Raw genomic sequence first — 17893 nt, 5'->3', positions numbered from 1 at the left:
TTGAATTATGTTGCAGTGTATTTATTGTATTGTAATTTTTATATTAATAACAAAATAAACAATGAATTTTACTGCAGAGTATGTGTAAATTTTTTTGCATTCAACTCCTTTTATACATATATAAAAATAAAAATATATATATTTTCATTAAAATATTGATACAATCCTTCATTTACTATACTCCTATTACAGGCCAAATGTTTATATACAGCAAACGATGCACCATTAACCCATACCTTATTCTTATTCTCTTTCTGCTCTCTCTTACCTATAGCAATACAGATGTAATGATTGTGCAGATTGACTCCTATATAAATTTTTAACGGCGAACGCGTGTATAGAAGTATAACGAGGTATAAAGTGATTACGTGTGGAAGAAATAGTATTTTGATTTATTTTGTTTTTAAGTTTATTGTTTATTTGAATTAATTTTGTATTCTGACTGATAAGTGTCTTTTGGATATGCTAATATGCCTCCATTTTGTTATATTTATTATTAAATCTCAAAAATAATCTTACATATTTTAAAGATACCGAGAATATATTAAATATTTCGAAAGTACAATATAATATAATTAATTTAAAAAAAAAAAAAATTTAATAGGCCTGAACTCTCCCAAGTCATAATCATTTTCGACAAACTTTTAACAGATAAGGTTTCTTATGTATGGGTTCACTTTTTGTGTCAACCCTTTATCTCCCTTACAAGGATAAAAACCTTGGTCTGTTTTCTCGTCTTTTTTCTTTACATAACGAGTAGCGGAAATTAATTGGAGATATTTTTGTTTTAAGCCAACTCCCTAATATCTAAAAAATACACAATCAATCATCAGAAGTTACACGGGGAAGAAGTTTAGGGATTAAAGTGGGTTTTATCTAATGTATGTGTTATAAGTACCAATTTTTTTCACATTTAAACAAATTACTTAATCAACCATGACAGCAAAATATAATACCTTGGGAACTATACGTTGATACTTTTCTGGAGCCCAAACATTATTTAGAGCAATTTTTTTATTTCATTACACCCCTTCACAATAATTTATCTGTTTTCCATCTTCTTTCCACATTTATTCTCTTTTACTGTCTTTGAAGGTCATGCCGAATTCTTGTTTAAGTGTTAATTGGTCATTCTCCGGCATAGTCTGATAGCCAATATCATATTTCGTTTCATTATCATATTCTTGATACATCGTTGCATCAAAGTACTTTTCACAGTTTCATGTATTGGTGCACCAACGGCTAATTTCAATTCAATTACATTTCATTTTGTTACAGGCTATCAGACGTTTGTCAGAACTAATTCTAAAAAACGCCATGACTCAGTAAGAAAGATTAAACAAGAACTGTCTAACAAACTGGAACTTCCTCTAACGACCAACCCTCTTATTATCAATACATTCCTGGCACAATGCTTGAAAACTAGCTATAGCTTAAAGTAAAAGATATACTGGGACTACACTGTGCGTACAGATCGACCAGTGGCACATTATAGATTGTTTAATAAACTTACTGGGCAAATAATGCCCTCAGATCGCCAAGTACAGAGATATGAATATACAAATAAGGAGACAGTGAAGAATGGAAATTACCCAGAAATACTTTCTACTGTGGGAGTCAGATTCTCTTTACTACTGGAGTCATTCCAAGTTACCTTAAAATATAATATATAATTATTATAAGAACATAAAATAACTAGGTCTTAATAAATATTTTAAAGCTAGGTCTTTTATAAATTAATTTGACTAGTCAAGGTCTCCAAAGAATTGAAGACTTACTTAAAAAAGTAGGTTTTAGAGATGGAAGACCGACTATTGGGCTTGACAAAGAAAAACATTTGTGAAATGGCCAACAGGCTTGCGAAAGAGAACAGTATATAACACAGGTTTCTGTGAGTTTCTAAAGAGATATCCAGAAATTTCTTTTAGAACTCCTGAAACGACCTCAGCTGCCAGAGTGGGAAGCTTTAATAAAGAAGCAGTTGCTAAGTTTTTTTCTCTTTTAGATGAAATACAAAATAAAAATAACATAAATCTTATGAGAACAGGATTTATGTTATTTTTATGAGTCTATCCAGAGAGTTCCTAGCAAGTCACCCAAAATATAAGCACATAAAGGGCAAAAACAGGTTGCTTTCATAACAAGCGCCAAAAGAAAATAAAATGTTACCGTTGTATATATATATATATATATATACAAGGATTTCCACAGTTTTCACTGTATTCCTTCACTCAACCGTTTTCTCCAATTTTTCCTGTTTAGCCAGTCCCCTTCCTGTAGGTTTCTTCTACTCATTGCTTCGTCCACTTCATCTCTAAAAGATTTTTGGGGTCTGCCTCTCTTTCTTCTTCCTATCGGGCTCCACTCTGTTATTCTATTTATCCACCGATTTTGGTCTGCTCTTCTGACATGTCCGTACCAGGTTAACCTCTTCTGTTCGATGTAGTCTATTATGTCGGAGTTCATTCCCATTCTCCTCTTAATCTCCATGTTATTTATTCGATCCCTTCTTGTTACTCTGCAGCTTCTCCTTAGGAATTTCATCTCTGTTGCTCTTATTTTGTTTTTGGTTTTCTTATTTATTGTCCAATTTTCACACCCATAAGTGAGGATACTTCTTATCGTGGTATTATATATTTTTTTCTTTGTTTTCATGCTGATGTTCTTATCCCATAGTACCGGGTTCAATTTTCGTATGCAGTCTCTTGTTTGTCCTAGTCTAATTTTTATATCTTCCTCCGTTGTTCCTTTGTTTGATATTATGAAACCTAAATACTTATACTTGTCTGTTCCTTTGATTTGTTTACTTTCGTCTATTTCCAGCTGTTTTATTTCTGTATTCTCCGTTGTAAGGTATTCAGTTTTCTTTAGGTTTATTTCCATCCCATTCTTTGTATATTCCTGCTCCAGTTTTCTCATCATAAAACTGAGGTCATCCTCGTCTTGTGCGATCACTATTTGGTCGTCGGCAAAACTTAGCGTATATAGATATTCGTTCCTTACTGGTATACCCATTCCTTCGCACTTTCTTTTCTGTGGTTTCAGGGTTTTTTCCAGGAATATTTTGAACAGGGTGGGGGATGTGGAGCAACCCTGTAATAGTCCCTTTGTCGTCTTAAATGGACTGCATATTCTATTGCCCGTTTTGATAGCTACCGTTGTTCTCTGTGTAAATGTTAAGGGTTAATTCCTCCTTTCAGCAAAAATTCTCATAAACAAAGAAATAATTTTTTATTTCAAGGCACCCCATATGGAACACTTTCTCTTTACAACGAGTCTGAATACATGAAATCTTATACTCCCATTCTATTCTTAAAGTATTTTTAAGAACATACACAATGTTTAGTCAAAAATAGGGTCCTATTATTGCTTGATGGACATTTAAGCCACAAGTCTGTCGAAGTTATAGAATACTGTAAAGAAAATGGCATTATAATGCTGTCGTTTCCTCCACATTGCATCCACGAGATGCAGCCATTGTATGTAGCAGTATTTTTACCTCTAATTGCGTATTTTGTTAAGGAAATTATTTGATGGCTTAAAAGAAACCCAGGAGAAGTCGACCCTCTGTATAACCAAGCTAGCTTGTTTGGAAAATTATATCAAAGACTTGATAACGGACTAAGTGGATTCGAGAAAACAGGCATCTGTCCTTTTAATTCAAACATATTCCCCCACTGGAAATTCAAACCTTCGTGTATAGCTGATATAACTGATCGACATATAGTGAAAAATAAAACCGTTGATCCCATCCATGAACGAAGAACTCTATCTCCACAAAGAGATACTTCTTTGCTTCCAAGTACTTTACCATAAAGAAACGAAAAAATCGTAATATATCTTCATCAGACGAGTCAGAGGAATGGGAATCAAATGGACAATCTTCAGATGATATCAGCCTTTTTGGAATTAGTTCGGGGGGGGGGGGGATTATCGAAAAATGAAACTTTATTCACAGCAGCTTTAAATCCGGAAGTTGTTGCTGCAAACCATAAAGTTGATATTACAAGCTCTGCAGTTGGTACATCAATCCGAATTTCCGAAGTCAGCTTTTTAAAACAGAGACAGTCAGCTTTTAAAATGAATCAAATTCCATCATTGCTGTAGGTACTTTTGTAACTCCATATGATATATCTCCACTACCTCAGACACCTCCTTAGGCAAGAAGTTCAAGAACTTCACAAGGATCAGCTGTTTTACCTTCACATCAAATTATCTTTTGATGAAAGCAAAACAAAAAACACTCAAGTCAACTTTACAAGCAGCTAGAAAGGCTGTAGGTAAGCAGAAGGTGTTCAGAAAAAACAAAGAAAATAAGAGATTTGATGATAGTGAATACGACGCAGGCGAAGTAGTTTTGGATTAGGCAATTTGTGCATTAAATGGTGTCATTTATTGTGTGCAGATGTAACAGGAAAGCAGAAATTGTATATTTGCGATTTTGTAAATAAAAATGTAAAAATTACTTTTTATGTACAAACGAGCTACAAGGGTCATTTTACCCTAACCGTGGTGTAAAACTGTCCCTCTAGATCTTTTTAAAAATAATTATTTTTCTTTTCACTGTATACATAGATATAATTTTTTCAAAGAAATATGTTCTGCTATACACCAGTTACTATATGATTAAACTCTAATTAATTATCTCGTTTTTTGTTATTTCTAACCTAAAAAAAATATTAGATGGATCATTTTGTCCATAAAAACGCAATTTAAAAAAAAAATAGAGGTTTTCAAACTCTGGTTATAAACCGTTGAAATCACAGAGTATTAAAAATTTCGTGAACTGATAGAAATACAAATAAAAGAATTACTAAAGAGGGTTGGTAAAGAAACAGAAATAATCACCACCATACAAACAAGAAAACTGGCATACTTAGGCCACGTGACGAGGGAACCAAAATAAGAAAGTTTGAGACTCATAATATAAGGAATGATTTAGGAAAGAAGATCTGTTGGCTGAAGGCAAAATTTTTGGTTGAAGAATCTAGGTGATTGTTATCAATCTAGTGATCGATTGATTTGTTTAGAGAAGCAAGTTCCAAAAGACAAATAGACATTACGATTGATTACCTTTGTAGTAACTAGGCACTCTAAAAGAAGAAGAGATTTCTCTGATTAAAATTTATGATTAAAATCACGTTCTACTTAAAATTGTTGTTTTTATTATTTCATATGTGTGACACAGAATACACGATAGGGATTTACTTTGTGCCAGTGTATTTTTTATATTATTTGTACATAATCCCGTTGAGGTGTTAATTACAAGGCATTTTTACTGGTGACACAAAAATCACATTTGGCATTCGTTCGTAGCTATTAACAAGTCCCCAACAAATTAATACCGAATACACATCCAGAATAATTTACGAAGATTAAAAAGTCGAAATATCCCATTACAGATAATCCGTAAATGTAACAGAAATATTTCACATGGGATTTGCTGTGAAGGGGAGTAGATTTTTTTGAAAATTGTTTTTAAAATTGGGTTATTGCGATTTAAAATAATAGTAAACTTTGTTTTAATAGACGAACGGCGTACTCCAAAAAGTTAGTTTTCGATGAAACTCTAACTCGCTGGGAACCGAGCAAATATGAACAAAAATGTCTGTAGTAAAAATTTGTCCAACTTTTCTAAAACAAATTTTTGATTGACATAAAGAAATATCGAAATAAACAATAAAAAGCTAAAAATTTTGATTTTATAATAATTAAAAATAAATAAAACAGGAAATAACAAACTTTATTAATCAGCATCTGAGTACAGAAATGAAAGTTAACACGGAAACTGGCAGAATATTCGTTAGACAGATAGGATTAGAAAATGTTTCTGAGAAAGAAAAAAACAATGCAGCATAAACACAAACTAAAAAAAGATTCAATAGCAGTAGGCGGTACTGCAGACTAGCGCGAAGCTTTATATTTATAAACAAAATTGCTGTTTTTACTATTCTCTTTAAAATGTCATAATATTTTTAATCAAATTTCTATTCAGTATCAGTGTCTGTGTCTTAACCTTTATTTCATAACTTATAGCATTCGTTAATAAGATCTTCTACTTCAGATTTTCTACTCAGGCAAAAGCACTGGAGAACACAGCCATGGTGTTGGTATTATTATCAACAATAACTTAAAAGAGTTTGTGACAAATTTCATTCCCTTTAACGAACGTATGATGCTACTTCAGCTAAAAGCCAAACCTGTAAACATAAATCTAATCCAAGTGTATGCTCCAACATCTGATAGCAATGATGCTGAGGTCGAAAAATTCTACGCGGACTTAGAACTGTTAACAAAAAACATAAAGAAGCAGGAGGTTAAAATAATTATGGGCGACTTTAATGCTAAAGTCGGTCGAGGAAAAACTGGAAATATAATAGGAAATTTTGGGTTAGGTAAAAGAAACGAAAGAGAAAACAGACTAGTCCAGTACTGCCAGGAGAAAGAATTAGTCATAACAAATACATACTACGACCTACCCCTACGAAGATTATACACGTGGACTTCTCCAAAAGATATCACCAACAATATAATCAGAAACCAAATAGATTTTATAACGATTAACAAAAGGTTTCGTAATGGAGTACAAAGTGCAAAAACCTATCCAAGCGCAGATGCAGATACGGATCATAATCTATTACTAGCAAACGTCAACATTAAACTCAGGAAACCGGAGAAAAAAGTTAAAACCACCAAAATTAACATCAAAAACCTAAAATACGACAACTGCCACAGCAACTAAACGCAGAGATAAATAAATTAACTGAAGGAAGGGTTGAATGGGCAGATATGAAAAAAGCCATACTAAAAGCGGGAAAGGAGGTCCTAGGCGAAGAAGAGAAAATAACTAAAAAAGACTGGATGACACCGGAAATAGTTGAGCTAATAACTGAAAAAAGAAAATACAAAAATAAAGATGAAAATAAATATAAAACCATCAAGAATAAAATCAAATATGAAATCAGAAAGGCTAAGGAGAAATGGATGAACAAAGAATGCCAGGAATTGGAAGAACATGACACCTCAAACTTACATAAAAAAATGAAAGAACTTACAGGCAACACCAGACAAAGAAAAACACTCATAACAAGAGATAATAATGGAGAAATACTTACTGAAGAGAGCAAAATAAAGGAAGTATGGAAACAATATATAATTCATCTTTTCCATGACGAGAGAGAAAATGAACAAGATATAGGTGAAGAAAAACAGTCAGAAGTAAAGAATGCCCTAGAGAATGCAAAACAAGGAAAAGCACCGGGTCCTGATCAAATTCCAGTTGAACTGTTAAAAGCCTTAGATGACGGTAATATAAAGAGACTCACCCGAATTCTCAACCACATATATGTAGAGGGCAACATCCCGGAAGAATGGCTTAAATCGATATTTTTACCTCTACCAAAAAACAACAATCCCAAATCATGTAATGACTATAGATTGATAAGCCTAATGTGCCACCCTTTAAAGATTCTCTTGAAAATTGTTCAAAACCGAATTTATAAGAAATGTGAGGAGCAGATAGATGAAACTCAGTTTGACTTCAGAGGATGCATGGGTACAAGAGAGGCATTATTTGCGTTGACGGTACTCTTGCAGAAATGTCGGGAATATAACAAGAGTGCATATGTATGCTTCATAGACTTTAGGAAGGCCTTTGACCGAGTGCAGCATATGAAGTTAATAAATGAATTAAAAAACATCAATTTAGACAAAAAAGACATTGAGTTTATTAAGGCTATATACTGGAACCAGAAAGCAGTAGTAAAGGTGAACGATATAGAAACTAATAATATACCGATTGCGAGAGGGGTTAGGTAAGGATGCGTCTTGTCTCCGACGCTTTTCAACGTGTACTCACAGGTCATATTCAGAAAAGCCTTATGGGAAAGAAAAGAGGGAATAAGAATTGGTGGAGAAATCATAAACACAATGAGATTTGCAGATGACACGATAATTATGGCTGAGAGTATAGAAGATCTACAAACTTTATTAGATGCAATAAATAGTGAATGCATTCAAATGGGACTTGACATCAACACAGATAAGACCAAATTTATGATAGTATCAAGGAGTCCAATAAATAATGAACAACTAACTCTTGGTGGACAGCAAATAGAGAGAGTGACAAAATATAAATATCTGGGAGCTTACATCAACACAGAATTAGATCCAGACCAAGAGATCCGGGTACGAATAGAAATGGCAAGGGCAGCGTTCTTAAAATTCAAACAATTGTTCTGTGACAAAAATCTGAATATTGCGCTGAGACTGAGGTTTGTTGAATGTTACGTCTGGTCGCAACTATTGTACGGGGTAGAAACATGGACACTAAAAGCGCAAATAGTTAAAAAGATTGAAGCCTTTGAACTTTGGATATACCGGAGAATGTTGAGAATCCCATGGACTGCCAGGGTCACCAATGAGGAAGTGCTGAGAAGAATGGGTCGAGACAAAAATTTGTTGAGAACGATAAAAGTACGCAAGACTGCATACCTTGGACACATACTAAGAAATAATAAATATAGTCTTCTGCAGGTCATCATGCAGGGTAGAGTCGATGGCAAAAAGGGAATAGGTAGAAAGAGGAAGTCATGGCTGCGAAATATTCGAGACTGGACAAACATGACTGTAGACGAATTATTCCACGTTGCAAAAGATAGAGAAGCCTTTAAAAATGTGGTCGCCAACCTCCGTTAATGGGGACGGCATAGGAAGAAGAAGAATAAGATCTTTTTTACATGTCCTGTACAAAAAATTATGAAACAGTTTGCTCCTAACACCACCTGTTAACGTATTAACAAAGCATACCTACGTTTTTCTTTAAAACAAACCTGTCAAATTTAGACCATATAATAATAATAAAATATAAATAAACTAGAATTTGGACCGATTCCAACGTATTGGCATTCTAGAATGTATGATGTTCTACTATATTGCTTTTGTTTTGTCACAACAAAAATATTATATGCAGATTTATTTTGATATTATGAATGAATGAATGCAAAATGAAACATTTTAAGACATAAAAAACGGTATACTACAAATAAGCTAGAGTATCGTGTTAGTACTTAGTAACAAACAGACTTCGTTCTAATAGTCTTCATTGTTCCTTCAACGGGTGATAACAACTAAAAGCTTATTGATTTTTCCATCTTAATATATTCGTTATCTCCTTCCCTTTAATTAGCTATGTCGCATGTTAGGATGAGATCAGTTGTTTCTTTTGTACTCAGCCAGAGACCTTCTTTAAGTCCATAAATTAAAATTAGTCATATAGTAAATTTATTTTTCTCCCCAGTGCTCTCTGATATGTCGTATGTCGCTATACATTCACTTCACCAATATTAAAGATACTGTGTAGTGCATTTTGGCACTACACAGTATCTCAATGTGTTATCTAACTTTTTATATCTCAATGTATTGATTATATTCTCCTGTTTTATCTGCTATGTCGCATGTTGAGATTCGATCATTTGTTTATTTTGTTATAAGCCAGAGGCCTTCTTTAAGTCAATAAATCAAAATTTGTCAATAAATCAAAAGATGCTGTGTAGTGCCCTTTTAATAGTCGCAGTGTTTATTTTTCTTTCTTAATATATTTGCTATGTTATTCCCTTTCATTTGCTATGTCGCATGTTAGGATTCGATCTGTTGTTTTATCTTGTAATCTGTCAGAGGTCTTCTTCAGGTCAATAAAGCAAATTTACCTTATAGTGTGTCTTTTATCATATGAACTCTAATGTGATATAACGTGTGTCACTATACATTTATTAATAACGAAGATAAGGTGTATTGCCGTTTTGGTAGTCGCCTGATTGTTTTTCTCTCTTAAGATAATCCTTATCTCATCCCCTTTCATCTAACCTATCACACGATCCAATCCGACAAACACCAACGGATATATGATGTAATACCGGCACTGGGGTTTTCGTTACGGACAGTCAGTTAGACAAACGAAATAAGCAAGTTTTATATATCGATACCGCCATGTGCCAATAACGAAGATAAGGTGTAGTGTATTTTTGGTAGTCGCCTTTTTTATTTTTTCTATCTTAATATATTTGTTATATTCTTCCCTTTCATTTGCTATGTCGCATGTTAGGACTCGATTTGTTGTTTAATTTGTACTTAGTCAGAGGTCTTCTTCAGATGAATAAGGCAAATATACCTTATAGTGAGGCTATTATCATAATGTCATTTGATGTCTCGAATGCTTTATGCATTCAATAATATCAAAGATCAGGTGTAGTGTACTTTTTGTAGTAGTTTTGTTTGTTTTTCGTATTTTAATATAATCCTAATCGCATCCCTTTCATCTAACGTATCACACGCTCCAATCTGACCAACTTCAACGCATATATAATGTAATGCCGGCGCTGGGGTTTTCGTTAAGGACAGACAGTCAGACGGAATAAGCAAGTTCTATATATTAACACTGTCTTGTGTGTGATATCTTGTATGTCGCTATACGCTCAATAATAAACAAGATAAGGTGTAGTGCCCTCTTGGTAGTCGCCTTGTTTGTATTTTCTATCTTAACTCTTAGTCTCCCACGACGTTTAGATTTTTTTGGAAGTTACTTCCCAACGGTAATTTTAAGTTTGCCTTATTTTATTGGTCTTAAATTTTTACAGTAAGCCAAAAGCGTTGTTTATTGCGGACAATCCTTTTGAGTACTTACAAATCGTTTGGACTACCTAAGCTCTGACGTCACAATGGGGGATTTTAAAAACCTTTCCAAACATTTCTAATTTGCATGTGTTTGTCCCATAAGACGTTGGAAATATTGGTTTTTTAATTATTTGAATAATAAATATAGGAAATAAAGGACTTTTGGTTATGAATATTTATTCTGTGCGATTGGTATTATTTGTTGTTCGTAAATTGGTGAGGTAAGAATATCAAAGTATTAAGATATTTACTCTCAATGTTCATGTTTTAAGGTTATGATATTGTTTGATTAAAACTTTAATTATTCTTTTACTGTACTTCAAGGTATTTTATTGTTGGTTTATTATGAAAGCGTTATTTCAAAATTAATCAATAAATCATTGAATGTATTTACGGAGTTAAAAACTATTTTAGTAATTATTTTGTTTTTTTTTAAGTACTAGTGGCTTTATCCAATAAAAGACTAAATATAAACTCAAAAACTATTATAACATTCAAAAAACATTTTTTTTAACACTTATTATGGTAATTTGATAGAAAGGTTTCCACAAAATCTGATGTTAAACTACTTCAACTACGACAAAACAAATATATTTAGTCTTTTACAGGATATAATCACTGACAACGAAAAAAGAATAAAGTATCAATTTAAATATTTTTCTACTTCGTAAATAAATTCAAAGATTTATTGATATATATTGAAATAACCCTGATAAAAACAACAACAAAATACCTTGAAATGTAGTAAAAAAATAATTAAAGTTTTAACCAAACAATAACATAACCTTAACATAATGAACATTCATAGTAAAGTTCTTAATACTTTGATATTCGTACCGCACAAATTCACGAATAACGAATAATACCAACCGCACAGAATGAATGTTCGTAAATCAAAAATCCCTATTTATTCTTCAAAGACTTAAAAAAACCAATATTTCTAACTTCTTATGTGACGAATACATACAAATAATTAGAAATGTCTGGAAAGGTTTTTAAAACTCCCGTGTATTATGACGTCAGACTTAGGTATTCCATTGTATATTTAAAACGAAATCGTTTGGATAATATTCAGCGTTATAAACATCAGCTGAAAAGTGGTAAGTATTATTAAATTTATTTAAACAGATCATGAAATTAGAATTTGACTATTATTCACAATCAATGTATAAAACAAATAAATATTGAAAATGTTCCTGAAATCGGTTTGTTTTTATTTATAGAACTGTATTTTGGACTGATCCTTACGTACTCTCGGGAAAACTAACGATCGTATTTTATTTACAGTTGTTGTCGCAATCATGGTAAAGAATAAATGTATTCTGCTACACTATAGATGATGCCCAAATAAATAATGTCATCGTTATATATATGACTTATCAAATATTCTCAATGACGTAAAATGCCAAAGAGAATGTCTGATTCCCAAATAGCAATGAAAAGAAGAAGATACAAATACAGTGTACCAGATAGCATAAGGCAATCCTGGTCGTCACTGGGTGTAATATGGTGACCGTCGTGCAAGGTGTGAGATATGCAGTTCTAAAGGAATACAGTCAACACCTTATTCATTTTGTTTTTCATACAAAGTTTAATTATGTGCTAATGAGAAAAATAATTGTTTTGTGGGATACCATAACGTTAGATTCTAATTTAATTTACACAAGGAAACTAAGTTCCTGTAGCTGGCTGTATACCATGTATCACAAAAAATTTTTGTTAAAATCCTTTATAAAAGGTATATAAAATTAAAAAACCCAAACGGGCTATGTCATGAAGACAAAACGTTTTCGGAATCCATATTCCACCATCAGTGTCTAGGTGTACATGTTTTAAGCCACTAAATATCTGGACTTGATATCTACGAGGACTTGATGATAGCAACTATAAGTTGCTATCATCTAGTCTTCGTAGACACTTTGTCTCAAAACCAACTTCATGTGGAGTCATACGTTCCCATGTTATCATATCCACTGGTAACTTTAACATCCTACTATATAAGACTAAATAATGTAAACCAAATTGTAACCTATAACTTTTAACGGGTTATTACCCAGAGATTTAGTGGCTCAAAACATGTACACCTAGACACTGATGATAGAATATGGATTCCGAAAACGTTTTGTCTTCATGACATAGCCCGTTTGGGTTTTTTAATTTTATATCCCTTTTATAAAGGATTTTAACAAAAATTTTTTTTATTTAATTTAGTATATTACATTAATTATATACCTTTTATAAAGGATTTTTAACTAAATTTTTTGGGATACATGGTATACAGCCAGCTACAGGAACTTAGTTTCTTTGTGGATTTTAATTTACTTTGTAAAGTGTAATTTAGTCGTAGAATAATCAGATGGTAATTAGGGGACGGTGGTACATATGGGGACAGTTTTCTACAATTTGTAATAAATAATTAAATTGTATTAAATTCTGGAGATATTTTATTCAATTTAGGTATAGAGGTAGAAAGTAAAATATATTAAAAAAACTGATAAGGGCCGATAGGACTGGTATGAGGGAAACGACTCAAAGAAGGAACAAGGCAATAATTACTAGTTATAATAAGTTGAAAAGTATAAATAAGAAAAATAATAGAAAGGAGGAAAAAGGAGAGCTGATAGGGGAGCTTAAGAAGAGAAAATGCACACACGGGATGATACTAGTGACCTAGGCCATTGGGGAGTTCTTTTGTAAGGGAGCGTTTACAGAGATATCCAATGAGATAAAGAAATTCAAAATAGATGGTATGGCTTTACAAGAAACTAAACAAATGGGAAATTAAATAACAGAAGTTGTTACTATAGCGCTATTTAAGTGTGGTGAAAAAGACAGGACACTGGGCACAGGTTTCGCAGTAGCAAAAAATTTTAACGAGAAAATTATGCCCTCTAGCCTCATCTGAGACAAAATGTGCGCAATAAGAATAAATGAAAAAAAAAAAACAAAATTTGTTTAAGAATTAAGGAAAGAACAAGGGGTATAAGTAAATGTTAATTACACTTATATATACATGCTCCATCCGAGGAAAAAGATGATAAAACAAAAGATCTATTCTAGGAGTAATTGACGGATCAATATGAGCATCTACCAAAACACGATATAAAAATAGTAATGGATGATTGCAATTATTGCCTGCTCTACAGATTTTGAAATACACTCTTGAACGGTATTAAGATCAAGGGAGAACGATTGAAATGCGAGATTCCAAGATCAAGCAATTACGTTCCGGTTCGACTAAAATACTGTTCGAAATGTTGCAGAAGCGGACACCTCAGTAACGTATGTCACGAAAAATCATTTATCTGTCCATTCTGTGAGCTATAATATAGGTCTACTGCATGCCCCACGATAGGTGTTTTCAAAGGTTCCAACTGTAATGGAGACCACCCGGCATTTTTACAAAAATGCCCAGACCGAAGAATCCAACCAAAAGTCACACAACAAATACAACCCGTACACACTTTCAAACAAATCCTCTCATACGACCTGTCCTCGGACATGAAATTCCTAAACCACTTTACGTTTATGATTTTTTTTATTGTCTTTACTGAAAAGAGGAGTGACACAATCCGATATTTAAATCAAATGTCCAATGCATTATATGGGTACGCCATATCAACCTCCTGTTACAATAATTCCATAAACCAACCTTTACTAAACTTTGCACATAAATACAAAATAGAACACACACATTCGTTATTTATCTTATACACTTATCATTTATCCACACACATTTATTATTCATATATACACTTATCATTTATCCACACATAAACTTTACCTCCACCCAAGCTCACAAATCATAAACATACAAACACCAAAAACAAAAAAGAAAGAAGCAATCAATAACTTCACAAATTCTCACATTCACACACACCACAGCTTAACACTTAATAGCTAGCCTCCGTACACTCCTTAAGAGTCGTATTCAAAGTCACACGGACAGAGGGAGATTGATTTTCTGTGGTTTCCCAATCTCATTGCACAACGATACCTGATCCTCATGAGGACACCGCCACTGCTATCCTCCATGCTTTTAAACCGAATAAAACAAAAAGAACAACAATCTGAAAAGGACCGTTTTTTCCAATAGAACTTGTACTTAGTGGCGGGCTTGCTCCAACCGGCGTCCAAAAGGTGGGAAATCCTTCTGACAATTCTGCTTTAGAGCTTTCACTTAGACCTGGAGAGCAGCAATATGCAGATTCACATTTATCCAATAGAAAAAACTCACCCTTAAAGAGGCAAGAGAACCTAAACAAGGTGAAAACGTGGAATTATCCTTGCAATACAAAAGTGGAGAATGAAGCTGTGTATACCATAGTAGATTGAATACATCGCAAGCATAAAGTGACAAATGAAAATGGTCAAAACACAAATCAGTTTTGCGATGGAAAAAAATATGGTGGTAAGGACCACACAGTTAAAAGGGAACCTGTATTTCTTCTGATGAAAGGACGGTTAACAAGATTGATTGCGTATTTGTGAAAAGAAATAATCATATGGAATTTATAAGACATAAATAATTAGGAATAAAGTAATAAAGAATATAAGAAATATATAATTGTAACAATTTAAAAACAATGTTTTTAGATATTTTCTAAATAATTTTCTTAAAGAAACATAATATTTGTCTCCACACGCTGTTTTGTATTGAGTTGTTAGTATTAATAAAAGCATTAAAAAGCGCTATTTTAAGATAATGTTACCCGAAATCGTACTTACCGTATAATTGTCTGTAAATCTTACGATTTTAACACCGGCCATTTCACGTGAATTCATCACATTTGCGATAAATGATTTCACCAACTACTACCACCTTCATTCTCTAGAAAATATTTACCGGAACATGATTATCGGTAAGCCGCACTAGAAACCGTTCCTTGTTGTATTCAGTGATAGCTTATCGTCAATAATTCGACAACACTATTGAACGAAAGCGAAAACTATATTGATTAAAATAAGGTGCCAAAAATATTTTTTTTGTTTATTTCATAGGCGTAGATCGAAACGGAAATTAGATTGAAAAACTTAAAATTATTTTCTGTGATATAACTATAAATATTTAATTTGAATATATTGGGATTTTTTTTATACTCCTCTAGCTATGAAGGATTAACTTAATCTTTATAACATACTTATTTTATTATAAAAAAAGGGAAATGTTACTTAAAATTTAAATTCAGCCATACAGTGTGTCAATTTTAAAACTTACAATGGGCTATATCTCCCGAACAACATTTATTTAAATTTCGTTAGGCTTTCACGGCCATCGTCTAACTTATTAAACTGTTTATTCGGGCTGTTGGGCCGTTGTCTTCTGTTGAGATTTGTTCTCGACGTTTCGCCAACACTAGGGGTTGGCATCTTCTGGAGATGTTGATGCTTCGCTTGTAAGCAGAAACTGACGACGCGTTGTACTACGGAGGCAATATTTATAATTCCCACTCGCCTCCCCTCCACTGGTTTCGGCTTGAGGGGGCGTGTTGTTGTTTATAGTAGCTTTTCTATCTCCGTGTTTGGCGGGAAGGGCGTTTGTGGATTTTAATACTGGTATCCATGTTTTGTTGATTTTTAGTCCTTCTTCTATCCTATTGAAATTGTTTGGGTGCTTGTATATTTCCACCGCTTCCCGATATAACCGTGGGTAGTACTGTGAAGTTTTGTCCAGCATCTGTGTTTCTTCAAATAGTATTCGATGTTCTCCGCTTTCCAAAGCGTGTTCGGCAACGGCAGATTTGTCGATATGTCCTAAACGACAATGGCTTTTATGTTCATTTATCCTGGTGTTGGTGTGTCTTTTTGTGGTTCCCACATATACCATTCCACATGTGCATGGTATTCGGTATACTCCGGCCGTTGCTAATGGGTCGCGTTTGTCTTTTACCGATCTTAAACAATCCTTGATCTTCTTTGTAGGTCTGAAGATGGTCTTTATGTTGGCTTTCTTGAGTATTCGCCCAATTCTGTCCGTTACCCCCGATATATAGGGCAAGAACGCTTTCCCTTTACATTCTGTTTCTTCGTCCCTTCTTCTAGATACGTTGTTCATCGCCTTGTGTATTTCTCTTCTGGTGTACCCATTAGAGGTGAGCGCTTTTTCAATATAAAGAAGTTCACTTTGGAGATGTTGTGGTTCACAAATTCTCTTCGCCCTCTCTGCCAAAGTTTTGATGATACCTTGTTTTTGGCTAGGATGATGATTTGAGTTCCTGTTTAGGTATCTGTCTGTGTGTGTAGGTTTTCGATACACTTTATGTCCTAAGTGACCTTCCTTTCGATTTACTAATACATCCAGGAACGCTAGTTGTTGAGCTTTTTCTGTTTCCATCGTAAATTGAATATTTGGATGTAGTGTATTTATATAAGCCAGGAAATCGTTTAGTTTTTCTGCTCCGTGACCCCAAATCACAAAGGTGTCATCAACGTATCTGAACCATACCCTAGGCTTGTATGCTGAGTCCATTATCTTCTTCTCTAAATGCTCCATGAAAAGGTTGGCTACGACCGGGCTTAGTGGGCTTCCCATTGCTACTCCATCCATCTGTTCATAAATTTGGTCTTCCCATGAAAAGTATGTGGTAGTTAGGCAAATACGGTATAATTCCACCATATCCTTGGAAACTAGTCCCTCAATTAAATTCAGAACGTCTTCTAGGGGGACTCTTGTAAATAGGGAAACCACATCAAAACTAACAAGAATGTCAGATTCCTGCAAAGTTATTCCTTTGATCTTCTCAATAAAATGGGCGGAGTCTTTTACAAAGGCATCGTTTTTTCCTATATGTGGTTGTAAAATATCGGCCAGATGTTTTGCAAGGCTGTAAGACGGAGATCCTATGGAGCTCACAATAGGGCGGAGAGGTACATCGTCTTTGTGTATTTTCGGCAAGCCATACAAGCGTGGTGGGACTGCTTCGCTGTTGCATATTCTTGGCTTTATCTCCTCTGGTATGGACGAAGATTTAATAAGTCTGTTGATTTTCCGTAGGGTGACTGCTGTGGGATCTTTTTTAAGTTTCTTATAAACCGCAGGATCTAGAAGATTTTGTATTTTCGTTTTGTAGTCGGCTGTCTTCATTACGATCGTGGCGTTTCCCTTGTCTGCTGGTAAAATTACAACATCTTTGTCTGCGTTTAACGATTTTATGGCACGTATTTCTTGGTGGCTCAAATTATTTTTCGGTGTCTTAGCTTTATGCAAAATTCTTGCTGATTC

At 33.7% G+C, this 17893-nt stretch overlaps 1 protein-coding gene across 3 annotated transcripts in view; it reads right to left on the bottom strand.

Moving 5' to 3' along the window:
* Positions 1 to 15603, bottom strand: part of LOC140440135 (transient receptor potential channel pyrexia-like) — a 165584-nt gene extending 149981 nt beyond the window's left edge. For all 3 annotated transcript variants that reach the window (XM_072530428.1, XM_072530430.1, XM_072530429.1), the window contains exon 1: positions 15400 to 15603. In XM_072530428.1, the coding sequence (XP_072386529.1) occupies positions 15400 to 15456 (57 nt within the window). In that variant the 5' untranslated portion in view covers positions 15457 to 15603. The remainder of the gene's footprint in view (positions 1 to 15399) is intronic.
* Positions 15604 to 17893: the final 2290 nt, after the last annotated feature.

The sequence above is a fragment of the Diabrotica undecimpunctata genome, chromosome 4 (genome assembly GCF_040954645.1).
Source record: "Diabrotica undecimpunctata isolate CICGRU chromosome 4, icDiaUnde3, whole genome shotgun sequence".
Lineage (NCBI taxonomy): Eukaryota > Metazoa > Arthropoda > Insecta > Coleoptera > Chrysomelidae > Diabrotica > Diabrotica undecimpunctata.
The sequence above is the reverse complement of the archived record's forward strand: the minus strand, read 5'-3'. Positions and strand labels throughout refer to the sequence as shown.